This window comes from Acanthopagrus latus, chromosome 12 (genome assembly GCF_904848185.1).
Source record: "Acanthopagrus latus isolate v.2019 chromosome 12, fAcaLat1.1, whole genome shotgun sequence".
NCBI lineage: Eukaryota > Metazoa > Chordata > Actinopteri > Spariformes > Sparidae > Acanthopagrus > Acanthopagrus latus.
The window spans coordinates 13,372,567-13,387,328 of NC_051050.1; the positions used below are offsets into that span (position 1 = coordinate 13,372,567).

At 41.6% G+C, this 14,762-nt stretch overlaps 3 protein-coding genes across 16 annotated transcripts; 1 reads left to right on the forward strand and 2 right to left on the reverse strand.

Moving 5' to 3' along the window:
- Window positions 1-57: 57 nt before the first annotated feature.
- On the reverse strand, window positions 58-4,499 carry LOC119029630 (pescadillo homolog). Of its 14 annotated transcripts, none has more exons than XM_037116609.1 (13): window positions 4,354-4,499; window positions 4,111-4,164; window positions 3,694-3,720; window positions 3,485-3,535; window positions 2,881-2,910; window positions 2,762-2,782; window positions 2,646-2,681; window positions 2,519-2,563; window positions 2,340-2,372; window positions 2,240-2,254; window positions 1,334-1,375; window positions 1,031-1,183; window positions 58-168 (listed from the first exon to the last, which is right to left on the reverse strand). In XM_037116609.1, the coding sequence occupies exons 1-12, from the start codon at window positions 4,406-4,408 to the stop codon at window positions 1,053-1,055; spliced, it is 540 nt and encodes a 179-aa protein (XP_036972504.1). In that variant the 5' UTR covers window positions 4,409-4,499; the 3' UTR covers window positions 58-168; window positions 1,031-1,052. The 14 variants fall into 14 exon arrangements, 13 of the variants coding, with proteins under 13 accessions (XP_036972504.1, XP_036972503.1, XP_036972502.1 ...); XM_037116608.1 differs by having other exon boundaries at window positions 2,646-2,684; XM_037116607.1 differs by having other exon boundaries at window positions 2,881-2,916.
- A 597-nt stretch (window positions 4,500-5,096) lies between these two features.
- pcyox1 (prenylcysteine oxidase 1) lies at window positions 5,097-10,749 on the reverse strand. The gene is made up of 7 exons (XM_037116836.1): window positions 10,493-10,749; window positions 10,104-10,252; window positions 8,948-9,154; window positions 8,687-8,861; window positions 8,384-8,595; window positions 8,119-8,271; window positions 5,097-7,956 (listed from the first exon to the last, which is right to left on the reverse strand). Exons 2-7 carry the CDS (start codon window positions 10,222-10,224, stop codon window positions 7,286-7,288), a joined length of 1,539 nt encoding a protein of 512 aa, XP_036972731.1. The 5' UTR covers window positions 10,225-10,252; window positions 10,493-10,749; the 3' UTR covers window positions 5,097-7,285.
- Window positions 10,750-11,195: 446 nt separating this feature from the next.
- fam136a (family with sequence similarity 136 member A) lies at window positions 11,196-14,172 on the forward strand. The gene is made up of 3 exons (XM_037116839.1): window positions 11,196-11,496; window positions 11,595-11,735; window positions 13,425-14,172. The coding sequence occupies exons 1-3, from the start codon at window positions 11,410-11,412 to the stop codon at window positions 13,611-13,613; spliced, it is 417 nt and encodes a 138-aa protein (XP_036972734.1). The 5' UTR covers window positions 11,196-11,409; the 3' UTR covers window positions 13,614-14,172.
- Window positions 14,173-14,762: the final 590 nt, after the last annotated feature.

Sequence of the window (14,762 nt, forward strand, 5' to 3'; positions counted from 1 at the left end):
CATAAATGTTTTTGATATAGCATGTGACGTGACACAAAAGAAGACAGCCCGCACAGATAGGTGGAATAGTTCCCTTTTTATTGACAGTAAGCTCGGTGCAGCTCAGGCACCGGGTGATGAATGCGCATCAGGATCCGCGTGCCTCTGTGCTTTCTCACTCCAGTACATCTGTGACGCAGGGACAGACAGAGAGGATTCCTTTACGCTAGCTTTACATTGCAAACACACCACAATTCAGTAGTTTTCCAGAGCGTTCAAAGCACGTATGTGAGTAACAGTTCTCCTGGGCTTTTCTCATATGACTCACTCACTCCTGCGCAGGTACTGATAAACGATGACTGCAGTGTGTGATTTATTTATTTATTTATTTTACAGTAGTAAAGCGCCAAGCAAGTCCCAGGGGATTAGGATTTACTGATTCAGGTTGATTTTCTTGTTTATACCAGGGCATGATTCCCTCTAACTACGGAGAATCATAAAGGTGACCTCTATCACTGCATCAATAATCCCCGGATCAGTTTTAAAACAATCCTTTCAGCATCTTTTAGGGCAGGGACGGTGCATCCTTGGTCCTAAAATAACCAGGAGCAGATGATACAGTATAAATCAAGCACAATAAGCACCATGGGACAGACGTCTCAGAGTGCCCTGGATTCTTGTCCTAGATTTACTCACATACAGGAGAACTGTTTGAATAAACAATCCAAGCATCTTATTTTTGAGGTCAGGCAGTAAACAGATTTTGGCATGTCTGTGGTGACACAAATATCTCTCCCTCGTCTGGAACATTTGTTTCGACTGTTTGGACACTTTAAACTGTGGGAAAAAAAAAAAAAAAACAGTTTTAGAGCTTTCATAAGCTGCCAAAGTGTGAATGCGGAATTGCTTGAGACACTTTTATTGTTTACTACATTCTAAACCCGACCTATAAAGACTTTGTTTAACACTGTTTGAATCCAGCTGGGACTGGCTCTAACTCGCTCTGTTTTTTTTTTTTTTTCCAAACCATCCCGTTCATTGCATAACCTACAATTTCACTCTCGCTGTGTTGCTCAGAACAGTTCACCACATCTTGCCTCAGCAGGTACTGGTGAGGCAACGCTCAGCCTTAGATGTGGATCTTTATGGTGTTTGTGTAGCATTTGTTCACCTTGCTCCTTGGTTGAATCCTGAGTGACTTCATCTGCGGAGGAGGGATGGGACAATAGAGAATTACAAAGTAGTTATAGAGTGAGATCACTTGCATATGTAAACATTGTTTTAACTTTAGATAGTCAGTGTGTGACATATACTAGTAAAGTGAGTTTTCAGAGGCCTTTTCACTTGATCTTACCCACGCTGCTGCTCACAGTCTCTGCCTTTGCCTCATGGTGCTCTGGAAGCATTTTGAAGTAGTTTTGTGATAAACAAAAAATAAGAATTATTGTAAATTACTTCTTTGTATCTTTGTATTGGACTGTAACATTATTTAAAAAATAGGTTTAAAGGTGCAATTTGTAAGAATTGGCCACCTGTTGAATTCACTGTTAATACAAACAGGGGGGGCAGCATATCACCACAGTAACTGTAGCAGGCAGTAGCTTCTTAGCTCTTTTAGCTGTGCATCTAGCGATAAGAAGTGGGAGCTGGGGAAGTGCTGCTGATGACACCAAGCCCCTCTGAGGAGCATGTGACATTGATAGAGGAGCGAGATAACCCCGGGGAAATGACTTGTTTCCCTAGCAGAATTTAATCCATCCGGTCCAATCAAATTCGGAGAGCCTAGAAGAGCTGCATGATTAAATAATTGTATAACTATTCGAGCGAGCCTGGTGCTCAACTATAAGTTAGCCAGGTCGGTTGGCAGAAGTCTACAGAACACTATGGGCCCCACAACACGGAAGATCGGGGTCACTTTATGCCCTGGAAGTCGAGCTTTTTTGTCTTCAGGCGCTGTTGAACAGCTTTCATAGGAATGAGTGGGGCCCTGCCTCCAAAGCTCTATCTAGATTTGAATGTAATGTCCTTGTTTGACACAGCTAGTAAAGGAACTTTGAACCCACATGGCATGGTCGCCGCTGGTTTGCATAATAACTTCCTCACAACTAAAGATCTTCCATATTGCACCTTTAAAGAGATCTAAAAGCTGAACACATTGTTTGAAAGTCATAACTAGGACGCTAACTTGTTTACAAAGAAGGAACCACAATCACAGGGTATTGTTCGCCTCTGTGTTTCAGTGTCGATGACCAGCACTTACCCCTCCTCTGCCTCCCTGTCAAAGATAATAAACACAGAATCTGTCATCGATAGAATGACAGAAGCTGGAATTGCGGCTTAACTGTGCTGAAAAAACCCACCATCTGCTTCCTCAGAGGACTCACACTCTGATTCTGTGTCAAACAGAGGAGAGGAATCAGACACAGGGCCGTGATATTTTACAGGTCAGTGTACTTTTTGGTCCTGCTCCCCCTCAGATCTCTTCTAAACTGTCTTTCATTGCCATCTGCAGGCTGTGAAACAGTAGAACCTCTGGTACCTTTCTGAGCTGCGACGTCAGAGCTGCCGCCTCCCTCTGCTGGAGCTGGGGGGAGGATTTCACAGTTATGTAAGGCCCCTCACAGGCAGACCAGACACATCACATGTAACCATCTGTCATTACACACCTTTGCTGTCATCCTCAGCTTCCACGCGCTCCTCCACTGCTGGAAACATTGCGACAGGTGACTGTGAGTTTTAACACCCCGGCAATATGTGTGTGCTCACCATGTGACTAACTTACCGGATCCATATTGAACAGCCTCTGTTACAGAAGATGTGAGAGGTTGCGTCACCAGCTGCACACGACTCGGCCATTTTTAAATTTTGAATGAAGTCAAAGATTCATAAAGTTCCTCTTACCAAGGTAGCGGCCGTCCTCACTCTGTTCCTCTGTAACTTCACAGGAAAAGATTTTACAGACTAAAAACATGAATGTGTTATGACTTGTATAAAGTGTAAGTTCACCCAACAAGGATAATTCAGTCACTGATTGCTCACCCTGATACTGATAGAAAGTCGGGGGAAGTTTCCCTGTCAACAAAACAGTGTTGCAGCATTCTCCTAAAAAGTTAAGTCAATGGGGACTCCTTTTAAAATATTTTTTAAAATAAGTAAATAAACACGTTTAAAATGGCTTGACACTGCTCATTGCGTGTAATCAGTCTAATGAGATAAAAGCGTTAGTGCACACTTCCTCTGAAATGGGTGCATGACCTCAACCGCGCCGTTAGGGTGTAGAAAACACCTTTATTCAAATCAGCCTGGCTTCTGAAGAATCCAAAAAAAAAGTCCCCATTTACTTGAGTTGTTTAGGAGAATGCTGTATCGCTGCTGTTCTGTGAAGCTCCAGAAATGTTTTGTGGACTACGAATCTTCATCTTCACCTGGTGAACTTACCCTTTAACACAATGGCAGAAAGGTATATTTGCATACGGTCATTGCCCTGGACTTTGGTCAAACTTACCATTCATCTGCGCGGCCTCACTCTTTTGAGCGGCCTCGAACTCCATCTGATCTGAGGAGACAGAAGGAGAGAGGGACGCAAAACAAGAGCCGGACAAGAAAAATGAAAGTGGAGACGTAAAGTATGAAGACAAAATGATTAAACAAGTATCTTGTAGGCCAGTCCTGGTATTATTATTGAATAAATCAAAGTGTCAATTGGACAAATACCTATTTTCTGCAGTTCACTGAGTCCATCTGCATGAAAAACAAGACAGTTGCATTGGGATTGGAATCTGTTTCAAGGCGTACAAAGTAGAGCTGCACACATCAATTGATTCATTGTCAGCATTAAAATCATCTGCAACTGTTTTGATTAGAGTTTTATACGAAAAAAATAGTCCAAATTCTCTGATTCCAGCTACTTAAATGTGAATAGTCATCACTCTTTCATATAAACTGAATATCTTTAAGTTGGACATTCTGACATTTTATAGACAAGCAAACGAATCAATTCATCGAGAAGATGGTCAACAGATTAATCGACAATGACAGTGATTGTTAACTGCAGCCCTGTGTGCAGGCACCATCACCTCTTACATCGTGACATTTATATTTGGATGTTTGTTATTGTCAGTAAGTCCTCACCGTGCTTAGCGACCACATCTTCTTTCTCCGCAGACTCCAGAGATGCTGAGAGAGCTGTAAGTCGTCACACAAGTGCTTCAGTCAAATAGATACACAACTGAACATCTAAAATTACTCATGAATTAGCATGTTTTTCTGTAGAGGCATATTTTCAAGCACATATAGACAAAATAATAACAAAAGAAAGTAGTTTGGCCGGTCACATTTTAATGTCCTGGAAAATCAAACATGTATTCCTCTTACCGGAGTGAAATGCTGCCACAGCAAGGAAAACAAACAGTGGCACTAGAAACCTCATCCTGGCTGCTGGTCTGGTTGCAGATTGAAGATTTTAGACGTCCCCTCCAATCTGTGTGTTGTGTTGTTGTCGGTTTCCAGCCTCTTATATACCTTCAGTCACATCACATGCCTCTCATGGACAGGCAGCTCTGGTACCATTGTCCCTCCCTACCTGAGAGGACAGCTGGGTGGCACATCACCACACAGACGTATCCTTATTCAGGCCGTCAATGCCACCCATTGTTGGCTCCTCAGTCACATGGGCCTTTATTTGGGGATGTTACTGTGTCTGTTTGAACAAAAAAAAAAAAAAAGGGGGGGTCCTTTGCTATCAGAGCTGAAAACAATGCTCATTTCCTTTTAGGAATGGAAATGGTGATTTCACCACCCATCTTTGGCTTATGAATGACGGGTCACAATGTCGCCTGGTGAGACAATTCCTCACTTAATCATGCAGATCAAAGAGAATGAACAAACAGCTGAAGCTATGTGGAGCCAGTGGAGGACATTTTGATCTTCTGACCCTTTAAAGAAATTTGAAAATTTGGATTTTTAAAAGTGTAACAAGATCAACAGAAATGAAAACAGTGTAAGTTGGTTGAGAAATTGTAATATGTAATATTAAAACAAGACTGAAATGGTCAATATCATCATCACACACTTTTTAGAAAGTGAGATCTATACAAGGTGAAACAAACATAATTTCATCAGGCAGACATGGTCTCATGACTTTATTGTGATTGTAAACAAAACACAACATACAGTGTGATCGGGGAGGTTTCAGTTTCCTTTGAAATCAATTTAAATCTAAAATCAAAAATTTAAGTGTCCTTTTATTTGTGCAGGAGAAGCCAGTTTTATACAATACAATACTCAACATGGTTGTTTTAAGGAATTATGTGTAAAACTGAAACTTTACTGTCAATTAAATTGCACTATTGTTATTCTTTGCTACAGTATGTCTTAACATTTACACACAAGCAGAAAAACTCTTTCAAAAATCTAGAAAAATACAATTCTGAAAGTGCATAAGAAACAATTTGAAACTACAATTTTCCTCCCAACATGAAAACGGTTAAAGCGACATGACATCTGATAAATCACACATGCTGAACAGTTTAAAATAGAGTCTAATCCATATGTTACAACAAAAGACAGAAATACATCTGGCTCTGATGGCGGCTCTCAAATCATCATAGATGACACAGAAAGAACAAATGATTTCTAGAATTATAAGGACACTCATTTTTTTTAATAAAGCCAATTACTCCGACATCTTTAAGGCACAATCATTAAACCATCATTAAAAAGTTGAATTCATAAATCTGTTACCTCGTCGGTGTGGTTAGCCGTGCAATCATAGTCTTATTAATGTTATTAGCATAATCAAATACTAAGAAACAACACTTGTTTATCTTGTATTTCTGATTGACAAAGAAAACAGTTCTTAGTGACAGTTGCCTGTACCTACTCTCAACACATACAGTAGTCTGCTGAGGAGGTAGACAGCTGAGAAATCATCAGAAGACACATTAATTCATCAATAAAAAAGTACATCTTTATATGGGCCAACGCTTTGTTTTATGTGACACCAACGAGATGATTTCCTGGATGTTAGCCGTACCGTCTTTGAAACAGCAGGAACGCACATTATAAAAAATACATCTGTTCAAGACACTCATTTAGACAGGGAGACACTTAAAGAGTGTGTGTGTGCCCTGCAGTGCAGCTTGTTTCACAGTGACTGGAGAATTCAGCACAGTTTAATGTCGAGACACCTTTTAGTGTCATTTGTGCTGCTGTTGCTGGTGCATGATGGCTACTGTTAGGGTGACTAAAGGGGCGCACCCGTTGGTCTTTTATTCTAAGTTTCAAGCACAATATTGGTAATAATAACACTGTGCTAGGGGTGGGCAACCAAGTTTTCAGGATAGTCATAGAGATAGCCATGTTTAACGTCCTCTTATTTCTTTTTCCAGACTTCACATAACCTCACTTATTAGCAGATCCATGCTAGGTGAACAAACCAACAGATTGATGTAGCCAACTAGATGGCTTTGCTCTTCCTAGGGTGACAAATTGTAAACAGTCAAACATGAGTTTATAGCTAACAGCATGGCAGATGAGGAGCTTGTGCCAAAAAGGAACTATTTTTAATGCAATATTGTGCTTGTAATGGTGGAAATTCAGCAGTGTACCACTATTTCCTGTCTTGCTACAGTCTACAGGGCATGACAAAACTGAGAAAGAGGATCACTTGGTGGTGGATTGTGATTAAAGCTAGATCGCAATCTCGGTGAGATGGGGTGAGGAACATGCACAAACAGTCAGAGGAGGTTTTAAACACACTGTTGCGACTGCCCTCTTATTTTGGAGAGAAATCGAAGATTTACAGTGGCAACCTCCTGGTTCAACTTTAAGTTGTCTTACTTGAAGTAGATTTGTGGGCACAAGTGTTTTTTCTGTGCAGTGAAGGATTATATAAACCGCCAAATAATGTGGTGAAAAAAAAAATTTGGTTCAACTGCTGACATGTTTGTTGCCCTGTCAGACTTCATTAACTGCGATGTTCACTATATTCCGCTATTATTTTGATCTTCTTATAAACAGCATATTTTGTTTGGATACTCCGAATTAGGCCTTGTTCTGTAGTCACTGTAGCGATACAGCCATGTTGCCAGATCATCGGCAGCTACATTTTTGAGTAAAAGGTATAACTGATGGGAAAAAAAACTACATCAGCAAGATCCAAGTTTTAAAAAAAACCTTAAAGTTTTAAGAGGTCAGAGCACCCCAGATACCTGAGGGAGAGTTAGGATTTGCCCTGACAGGAGTGTTATTACAGTGCAGCAGGCGTGTGATTATACTGTACTTGATTGATAGTACTTTATCACTTCTAGAGTTCCCCTCGTAGTCGTGTGTGCAGGTCCTCCTGGTCGATCTTGTCGACCTGTTGGTGCCAGCGGTGGTGCGCCAGCAAGGCCACGTTCCTGGCGGAGATGGCGCTCATCTCCATGGCACTGGCGGCCCACTCCACAGCGTTGAGGTAGTACAACCGGTTGTGCAGGATGAAGGGAGGGGTCTTGCGGTGTGGGGGGCGGTAAGACGGATAAGCCAGCCACCGGGTCTCAGATACCGAATCCCAGGAGAGGAACATGTCCCGCAACTGCTCCTGGGACAGTGGCTGTTGGGAGAACACCTTCCAGACTTTGCTCTGGCTGGCAGGGGGACGCTTGTAGTCCTTAGGGATGTGTACGGGGTCGAGAGAGCTCAGGCTGTTGATGACGCAGCCCTTTGAGTCTGTGGTGAGGACTTCGGACACTGTGAACTCCGAGGCTGGTGCTGTGGTGCCGAGGTAGGACATGTTGACCATGCCGTGGACCAGGGTGGAGACAGTCTGGTGGTACCGCCCCGGGTAGTGAGACGGGATTGGAGGGGAGAAGCCAGAGAAGGTGATGTCAGACTTTCCCTGGTGCAGCGGTGTTGCTATTACCACGATGTCATACAAAGCATGTGCTGCACCTGATTCTCCAACAGAATTGACCTCATAGAAACTGGTTGTGGCTCCTTAAAACAGGCGATAGAGGGGAGAAAAGATGAGATGTTTGACATTTTCAAGCATGGGTAGGGAGAGGACATATTTGCTGAATTGGAATTAAGCATTAAGAAATGTGAACATACTTATGAGAAATCCATTAATGAGTGAAAATGAAGGAATGTGAAGGGTACCTGATTTGGATGGTCGAACCTTGACTGAAATGGAGGTCACTCTGGCAGGAATGAGCTCACTTTTGCTGTTGTACAACAATCCTGAGCACACTCTCTTGTTACCGCCATCCACTGCCCACAGGCCCGAGTCTGCTCCGGCTAATGACACAGCCCCTGGAAGATGACACATATAGGGAATAAAACCTATTTTACCACTTTTTTCAACAAAAGACTTGTATTATTACATGTGATGAAGCAATCCAAACTCTTACATTGCAAAACATACCCACAAAGCCATTGATGCGAACACTTTGGCCATAGTTGACACGAGTGATGGGCGCAACAATATCGTTGAGGAAGACCTGCGAGAATCCTTCCCCCATCATCGCTTCCTCCAGCGTCTGATTCATCAGGGTGAGAAAACTATCGCCACCCATGGCATGCAGGAGCCTCTCCACGCTGGAGAATGAGTAACCATACTGCTGATACTGGTAGATCCTGTGAAGTAAAAAGGATTCACATGACATAGGTCTCTTGCTAAAAAAAAATAAGATTGGGAGGCGATGACAGCTGCTTCTCTCCTCCTCACCTCATAAACTTGTCCAAAACACCCTCCACCCACATCTGCATTCGGAGGAAGTTGAAGCCGTATCTCCAGAGCATGCGCAGGACATTTATTATAAACCAGTCGCTCTCTTCATACGTGAGCTCCTTTCCGTCAAATATTGCCATTTTAGAGGGGACGTCTTTTCTTGGAGGAATACCTGAAAAAAAGTTACCACTTTTATTACTATGGTTTCAGTTATGCACAGATTTTTAATCTATTTCATTTAAGAAATTGTAATTTTACCTAATTTTTCAATGAAGTGCTTCATGTGCAGGTTCAGAGGGTGGATGACTGCGCCTCCCATCTCGTACTCGTGGTCTCCGATTTTTACTGTTGCTAGTCTCCCGCCGACATCGCCAGGTTCATATACATCGATCTTCGTGCCGGCTCCAAACTCCTGCCTCAGGTAAAACGCTGCAGCCGTGCCACCAATGCCTGCTCCAACAACAGCTGGGAGGGAGCAACGACAACAGAGTGAAGCAACGTTGCAACAGGTTCAGCAGATCCATTCATTTTTTCTCATTTTCTTTAACATTTGAAAAACTGCTGATATTTTCATGAATTTCCTTGGGGAATAATGGATGCAATAGTGTCTGGCATCTATGACTAAGTACAATTTGATGCTGATACAAATACAAATTTTAAGATATAAATGTGTCTTATTTGATATTGTATTAGGCTCCAACTCTATTGCCATGTAGTGCCATTCTAGTTGTGTTTTATCTGACATATTTACTCTTGTGAGATTTTAAAATAAACACATCTTACACACTGTATTCTCTTACCTTCTGTATCACAGCTGCCAATAATAATCATTTTACTTACTTAAATTAAGCTGATGATTACTTCTTTATTTGACAGTTCTTATTATTATTATATTGATTCATTATTATTATTTTCAGATCATTTAGTTCATGAAATGTCCATAACATTTTGCCAATGGTTGATAGACCTCTTGTCCAAACAGAGATATTCAATTTATAATAATTTACTCAATTGATTAGATCTGTAGGTGTAGAGCGATTACCTGGGCTGATACTAAGCACTTTCTGATAATCGTTGATTGATTTTCTGTCAGATAGCTGATAAAATAAACTCATCTAAAATTGTGCAACTTTGGCTCTGATGCAACATCGTCTCACACAATGATCTGCCCAAACCAGTTTCTGATTGGTATCGCGTCACAATAAATAGCAAATAAACTGTTATTAATCTGAATCTGTAAAGTAACTATTAATTAAAGTGATCAAATAAATAAAGTTGAGGGGAAATATAAAGTAGCAGCCAAAGGAAATACTCGAGTAAAGTGCCTCAAAATGTTACTTGGAGCAGTAGGAGAAATAGAAGAGGGTCTTGCAGTGTGTTTTTTGTTTTCACATCCATTCCTGGGATTTCTTACCTATCTTCCTGGGCTGTTCCTGCAGCTCTGGGGCTGAGGCTAGACTTCTCCTCCCAGAGTGCCAGAGCCCCAGGAACAGCAGCGCTCTCAGTGACAGGGTGTGTGGATTCATGATGGGCATCTAGTTAGACCTCTGCACTAAGAAGCATCTGTAGAGGGGAAGAAACAACAGCCATTATCACTTCAGCTAGCTAACAACTCCAGGTCAACAGTCTCTCTGTGAGTCTTGGTCAAAGGTTACACTCGCAGGACTTGACGCTCTCGTCAATAAAAAAAACAAAGGAAATAGTAACACAACTTAATATATAGCCAAAGCAAACGCCATTATGTCTGTCTAATATTAATAACTTTATAAATACAAAGTGGTACAGACACCGGTGTGGACTCACTATTTCAAAAGTCTCTGCAGGAGGGCTGCTGTTGGTCCAGAGGCAGCTTTCACACAGTTCACGTCGCTTTTATACTTTTAAACTTTGACGTTCGGTGAAACTTCCTCTTGTCTATGTAAACATCAAAGTCAACTGTAAACAAATGCTCAAACAGAGAACCAGAAGCGACAATAACTAACTAGCCGAACTAGTTTAACGGCTGGACCTCGTCCGAGGAGCGTGAACGTCTCTAAATATCGAGACACACTTCCGGGCGCGCATACGCTCAACTTTCACAATAAAAGCATTGCAATGTACACGCCTCACCGAATCTCTCAAATTCCCATTTAATGGAATGGAAAATTACAATAATTTACTGATTAATTTTGTATGTAAGGATGATAAATAGCCAAGAAGATTCTGCTCCATGTTGCCGGTTTATAAAATGTGCTTGCATCGTCTTGCAGTCAATATACATTTTACTGATTTTACTTTTATTTTGAAAGATCCGTGGACATCTTAGGAGTTGCTGAACAAAATGTTTTAGCTCTCTGCTGTCATTTCTCGCGAAAATATAAGTACATATAGGGAGCACTCGATTTACAATCGTGAAAATATACAGTGTGGCTGTGACAATGTATTTACATCGATCATGTTTGTTTCCACTCTGTTGGGGACTTTATTTTGAAGTCTGCTCACATGAAGCGGAAAAGGGTTTTTTCCATAAACCCGATTGCGGAAGTAAACCGGAAGTGGTGTAATCCTCTTCTCTTGTTGGACCATGCTTGAATGGAGGTGACCTTAGTTATTATCAAATTACATTGTAAAGCCGCTTGGCGATAGTTTGGCCGTGGACACCGCAGGTAGAGCCAGTCCGGTCCGGGTTATTTGATAAACTCGTCTCGAACATCGGTGAAAACTTCACGGGACGAACAGAGATGGCCGAGGCTCACCAGGCACGCATGCAAAATGAGGTGGAATCAATGGTCCAAAGCCTGGAGAGGGACCACATCCGTAAAATGCAGGTATATTTCGACATGGAGGCGTGCTTGTAGTGCTTTTGTTTCCACCAGTCTGATCCCTGCAGTCCCACGTGTCTGATAATCTGTGCGTCTTCCTGCAGGGTCGCATGTTCAGCTGTAGTGCACAGTGCTGTGATCGCCCCTCGGACTCCATGTCTCAGGTGCATCAGTGCATCGAGAGGTGTCACACTCCTCTGGCCCAAGCGCAGGGACTGGTCACTTCGGAGCTGGAGAAGTTTCAGGTGAGTGAGATGATATCCACTGTCACCACTGTGCACACTCCGTCTTCAGGCTGTCAGGTCACATGTAACAGCAGCTCCGGCATGTCAGTGTTAATTTGTAATAGAGGTGGTGTAATCACCTCAAACAAACCTGTCAAAGACCACGGTCAGGTGAACCAGATTATGATGAAATGTGAAGTCTACTTTTTGACACTTATCTCAAGGCAGGCCTCAAGATAAGGTAATAATCCTGTATCTGTTTAAAGCCCCTTGTCATTTCCATGACCAATTTATATAGGAATTTAATTGCACATATTTACAAAACCACAAGTAATCGATGAAAAAGAAACAGAAGGTATACAGGCATTGAACTTAGGGCTTTTAATGCCCTCTGGCTGTGTGGGGTCATGGGGAGGTTGAACAAGGTGGGCAGTCCCTCCCCAGTCCTGCGACAGGTGGAAATCACTGAAGTGCTTTTTAAACAAAAACTTGCGACAAAGATGAATTTAGAAAATGTAATTCTGTTATGCTTATCTGCGAAATTTAATTTTAAAGTCAGTATTTAAAGCAATAGAATGTAGAACTCGTCCTTTTGTGCGATTTGGCTCCCCTCCACAGCTTCTGAGTGCAACACCACTGTCGTCAATACAAACCACAGGTCTGCAGCGATTTGTCAGACATAATGTAGGTGCTAACTAGGAACATAACTCATTACGTCACGATAAGGGTTATGTGTTGAAAAACTTAAGTTGAAGTAAACACGTATGTAACGCTGTGATCCTTCTCTCTCACTGAAGTTGCATATTGCAGAAACGTAATTGAGGGGCGGAGTGGCTGAGATAGAGACACTCTTTACTCTATTACAAGAACATGATTTTGAAGCTGTTACTTTAAGATAAAAAACAGATACATACTGTTGCTTTTAGTTGACTTTAGTAGTAATAATTTAGCTCAGTTCTTTTCATTTCAACCAAAACTTCACTCTGTGTAAGGAGCATGTACCAGGATCAAAGCAATAAGCAACAGGATCAAAGCAATAAGCTGCGTATCAAGTTAAATCCAACAGCATTTGTAACGTAACACACCTCTCATATCATGTCTAAAGTTCAAATGTAATCGACCGTTCTGTGTTAACTGTTATTAAACAAGAGAAGATGATTGTTGCTCTGTTTTGTGTAGTCTGTCTTGTGATAACCCATCTTTTCCTCTTAACTTATTCCTGTACTGTAGTACTATACTTATCTTCTTCAGACTTGCAACATTTGCAGCAACACATGAGCTGTAATTCTGGGGGAAAAAAGCCTTTTGTGAAACACAGAACATCCCCAGTTTCATAGAAACAAAACAAATCTATGAGAAAGCAAACTCCCCATGAGGAAGTCAAACTCATGAATTTATTTTTCATTCAAAAAAAAAAAAAAGTATTTGGACACATAGCCTGTGTTACTTAATGTGCAACAACTTCTCCTTTGTCAAACTTTGATTTGACCTGATCACAAACAGGGTGTTTTAATGACTTATATCATTGGTACCATCTCACTGGCACTTATAAATGCTCAATTTCAGTCTTTAAGGATATTTTTTGTTTATCTACCCCATGTTCCTATATGCTTAGTAACCTTTTCACCTGCAAATCTCTCAGCCTGCCATCTGGAACGTCTCTCTGAGTTTTTACTCTAAACCATGTTTCCTGTCCTCTCTGCCCCTCAGGACCGCCTCACCAGATGCACAATGCACTGCAATGACAAGGCGAAGGATCTGTTTGACTCTGGCGCCAAGGAGCCAGCTGTCCGATCCCTGATGGAGCGCTGCGTGGGCAGCTGTGTGGACGACCACGTTAACCTGATCCCCAGCATGACCCGGCGACTCAAAGAGAATCTAGACTCGATACCGCAGTGAGGGGAGGGATGGGCGGCTGTAGTCCGTCCACACGCGTACAGCAGCGCAGGGTTAGTCAGCTCAGCCAGTGACAACTGAGGAATAGAGGACTGGAACACCATGAAAAGATTAAAATGGATCACTGTTTTTGACAAGTTTTTTTAAAGGCTGTGACTCTGAATCTTGGTGTTGTGGAGATTTAAAACTGCTCTCTGTGAGATTTGTTGTTATTCTGCATGTAATCTCTCAACAGTGACTTCCGTGGAGAGTGGGAGGTCAGCGGGTTTGGCTTATAAGATCCTGGTTTACTGCTACGAGATGCATCAGCGTGAGCAATGAGGCCTGTTGAGTGTGCATTTAAAAAAAAATACTCAGTGTAGATCTGAGTACATCCGGATTCACATGCGCATACAATTCAACTCCTCTCAGTCATATTTAATTTAGGTTTCTCCAGTATGAGCCCTCTCATCCCTCGTTCTATATTTTTGTCATTTTACTGTGATTTGCTCTGTGATTGTCTGACCTCCCATGGTGACAAGTTTGTATATCTGAATTAAAAGTACTGTAGTTGTACCCGTTACTGGACTGCGTTGGTTCCTGAGAATTAAAATGGAATAGTCCTGTCTATAGGATTAACTGGGATTTGTGATAATATGACAGAACTCCAATAACTAAATTCTTGTTTTAGGTCCTTGACATCATTTACTGTAAATGTAGGATAACAAGTGATGGACAGCGGTGGTCGAGGGAGTCATGATAAAAGCAGCCGCGAGGACACAGTTGAGAAATCCCAGTTTCACCAATTTATTCTGGCCAGAGAATTTGCAGAATTTTGCAGAGAATTTGTTGTGTCGGATTGTTGAGGTTTTTCAGTGAATATCTAATAAATGAAAATGTTACATCAGCAAAGCAGCAATAAATACAGGATGAGTCATCACAACAAAGTGATGATAATGAGTAGTCTGAGCTATTTTATGTGGGATTACACAGACCATGATTTAAACTACAAGTTCTGTGTTAGTGACGTAGCTTCAGCATAGAGATAATCGAGATATCGAGATAATGACCACTTAAGGACTCAATATCCTGGAGTAAAAGTAGAGATTTTAGCAGTGGACGCAATCCATATTTATCAAGAGTAACTTTCATAAGATCTACAGAAGCATAAAT

Coding starts and splice junctions, on each gene's coding strand:
- fam136a (XM_037116839.1), top strand. CDS start 11,410: ATGGCCGAGGCTCACCAGGCACGCATGCAAAATGAGGTGGAATCAATG. Junction 11,497..11,594: donor ACCACATCCGTAAAATGCAG/GTATATTTCGAC, acceptor GTCTTCCTGCAG/GGTCGCATGTTCAGCTGTAG. Junction 11,736..13,424: donor CGGAGCTGGAGAAGTTTCAG/GTGAGTGAGATG, acceptor TCTGCCCCTCAG/GACCGCCTCACCAGATGCAC.
- pcyox1 (XM_037116836.1), bottom strand. CDS start 10,224: ATGCCCATCATGAATCCACACACCCTGTCACTGAGAGCGCTGCTGTTC. Junction 9,155..10,103: donor GGAACAGCCCAGGAAGATAG/GTAAGAAATCCC, acceptor GCTCCCTCCCAG/CTGTTGTTGGAGCAGGCATT. Junction 8,272..8,383: donor TCGCATCAATGGCTTTGTGG/GTATGTTTTGCA, acceptor GTCATCTTCCAG/GGGCTGTGTCATTAGCCGGA.
- LOC119029630 (XM_037116606.1), bottom strand. CDS start 4,408: ATGAGGTTTCTAGTGCCACTGTTTGTTTTCCTTGCTGTGGCAGCATTT. Junction 2,685..2,761: donor GGCTGTTCAATATGGATCCG/GTAAGTTAGTCA, acceptor CAATGTTTCCAG/CAGTGGAGGAGCGCGTGGAA. Junction 1,184..1,333: donor GACTGTGAGCAGCAGCGTGG/GTAAGATCAAGT, acceptor CCTCCTCCGCAG/ATGAAGTCACTCAGGATTCA.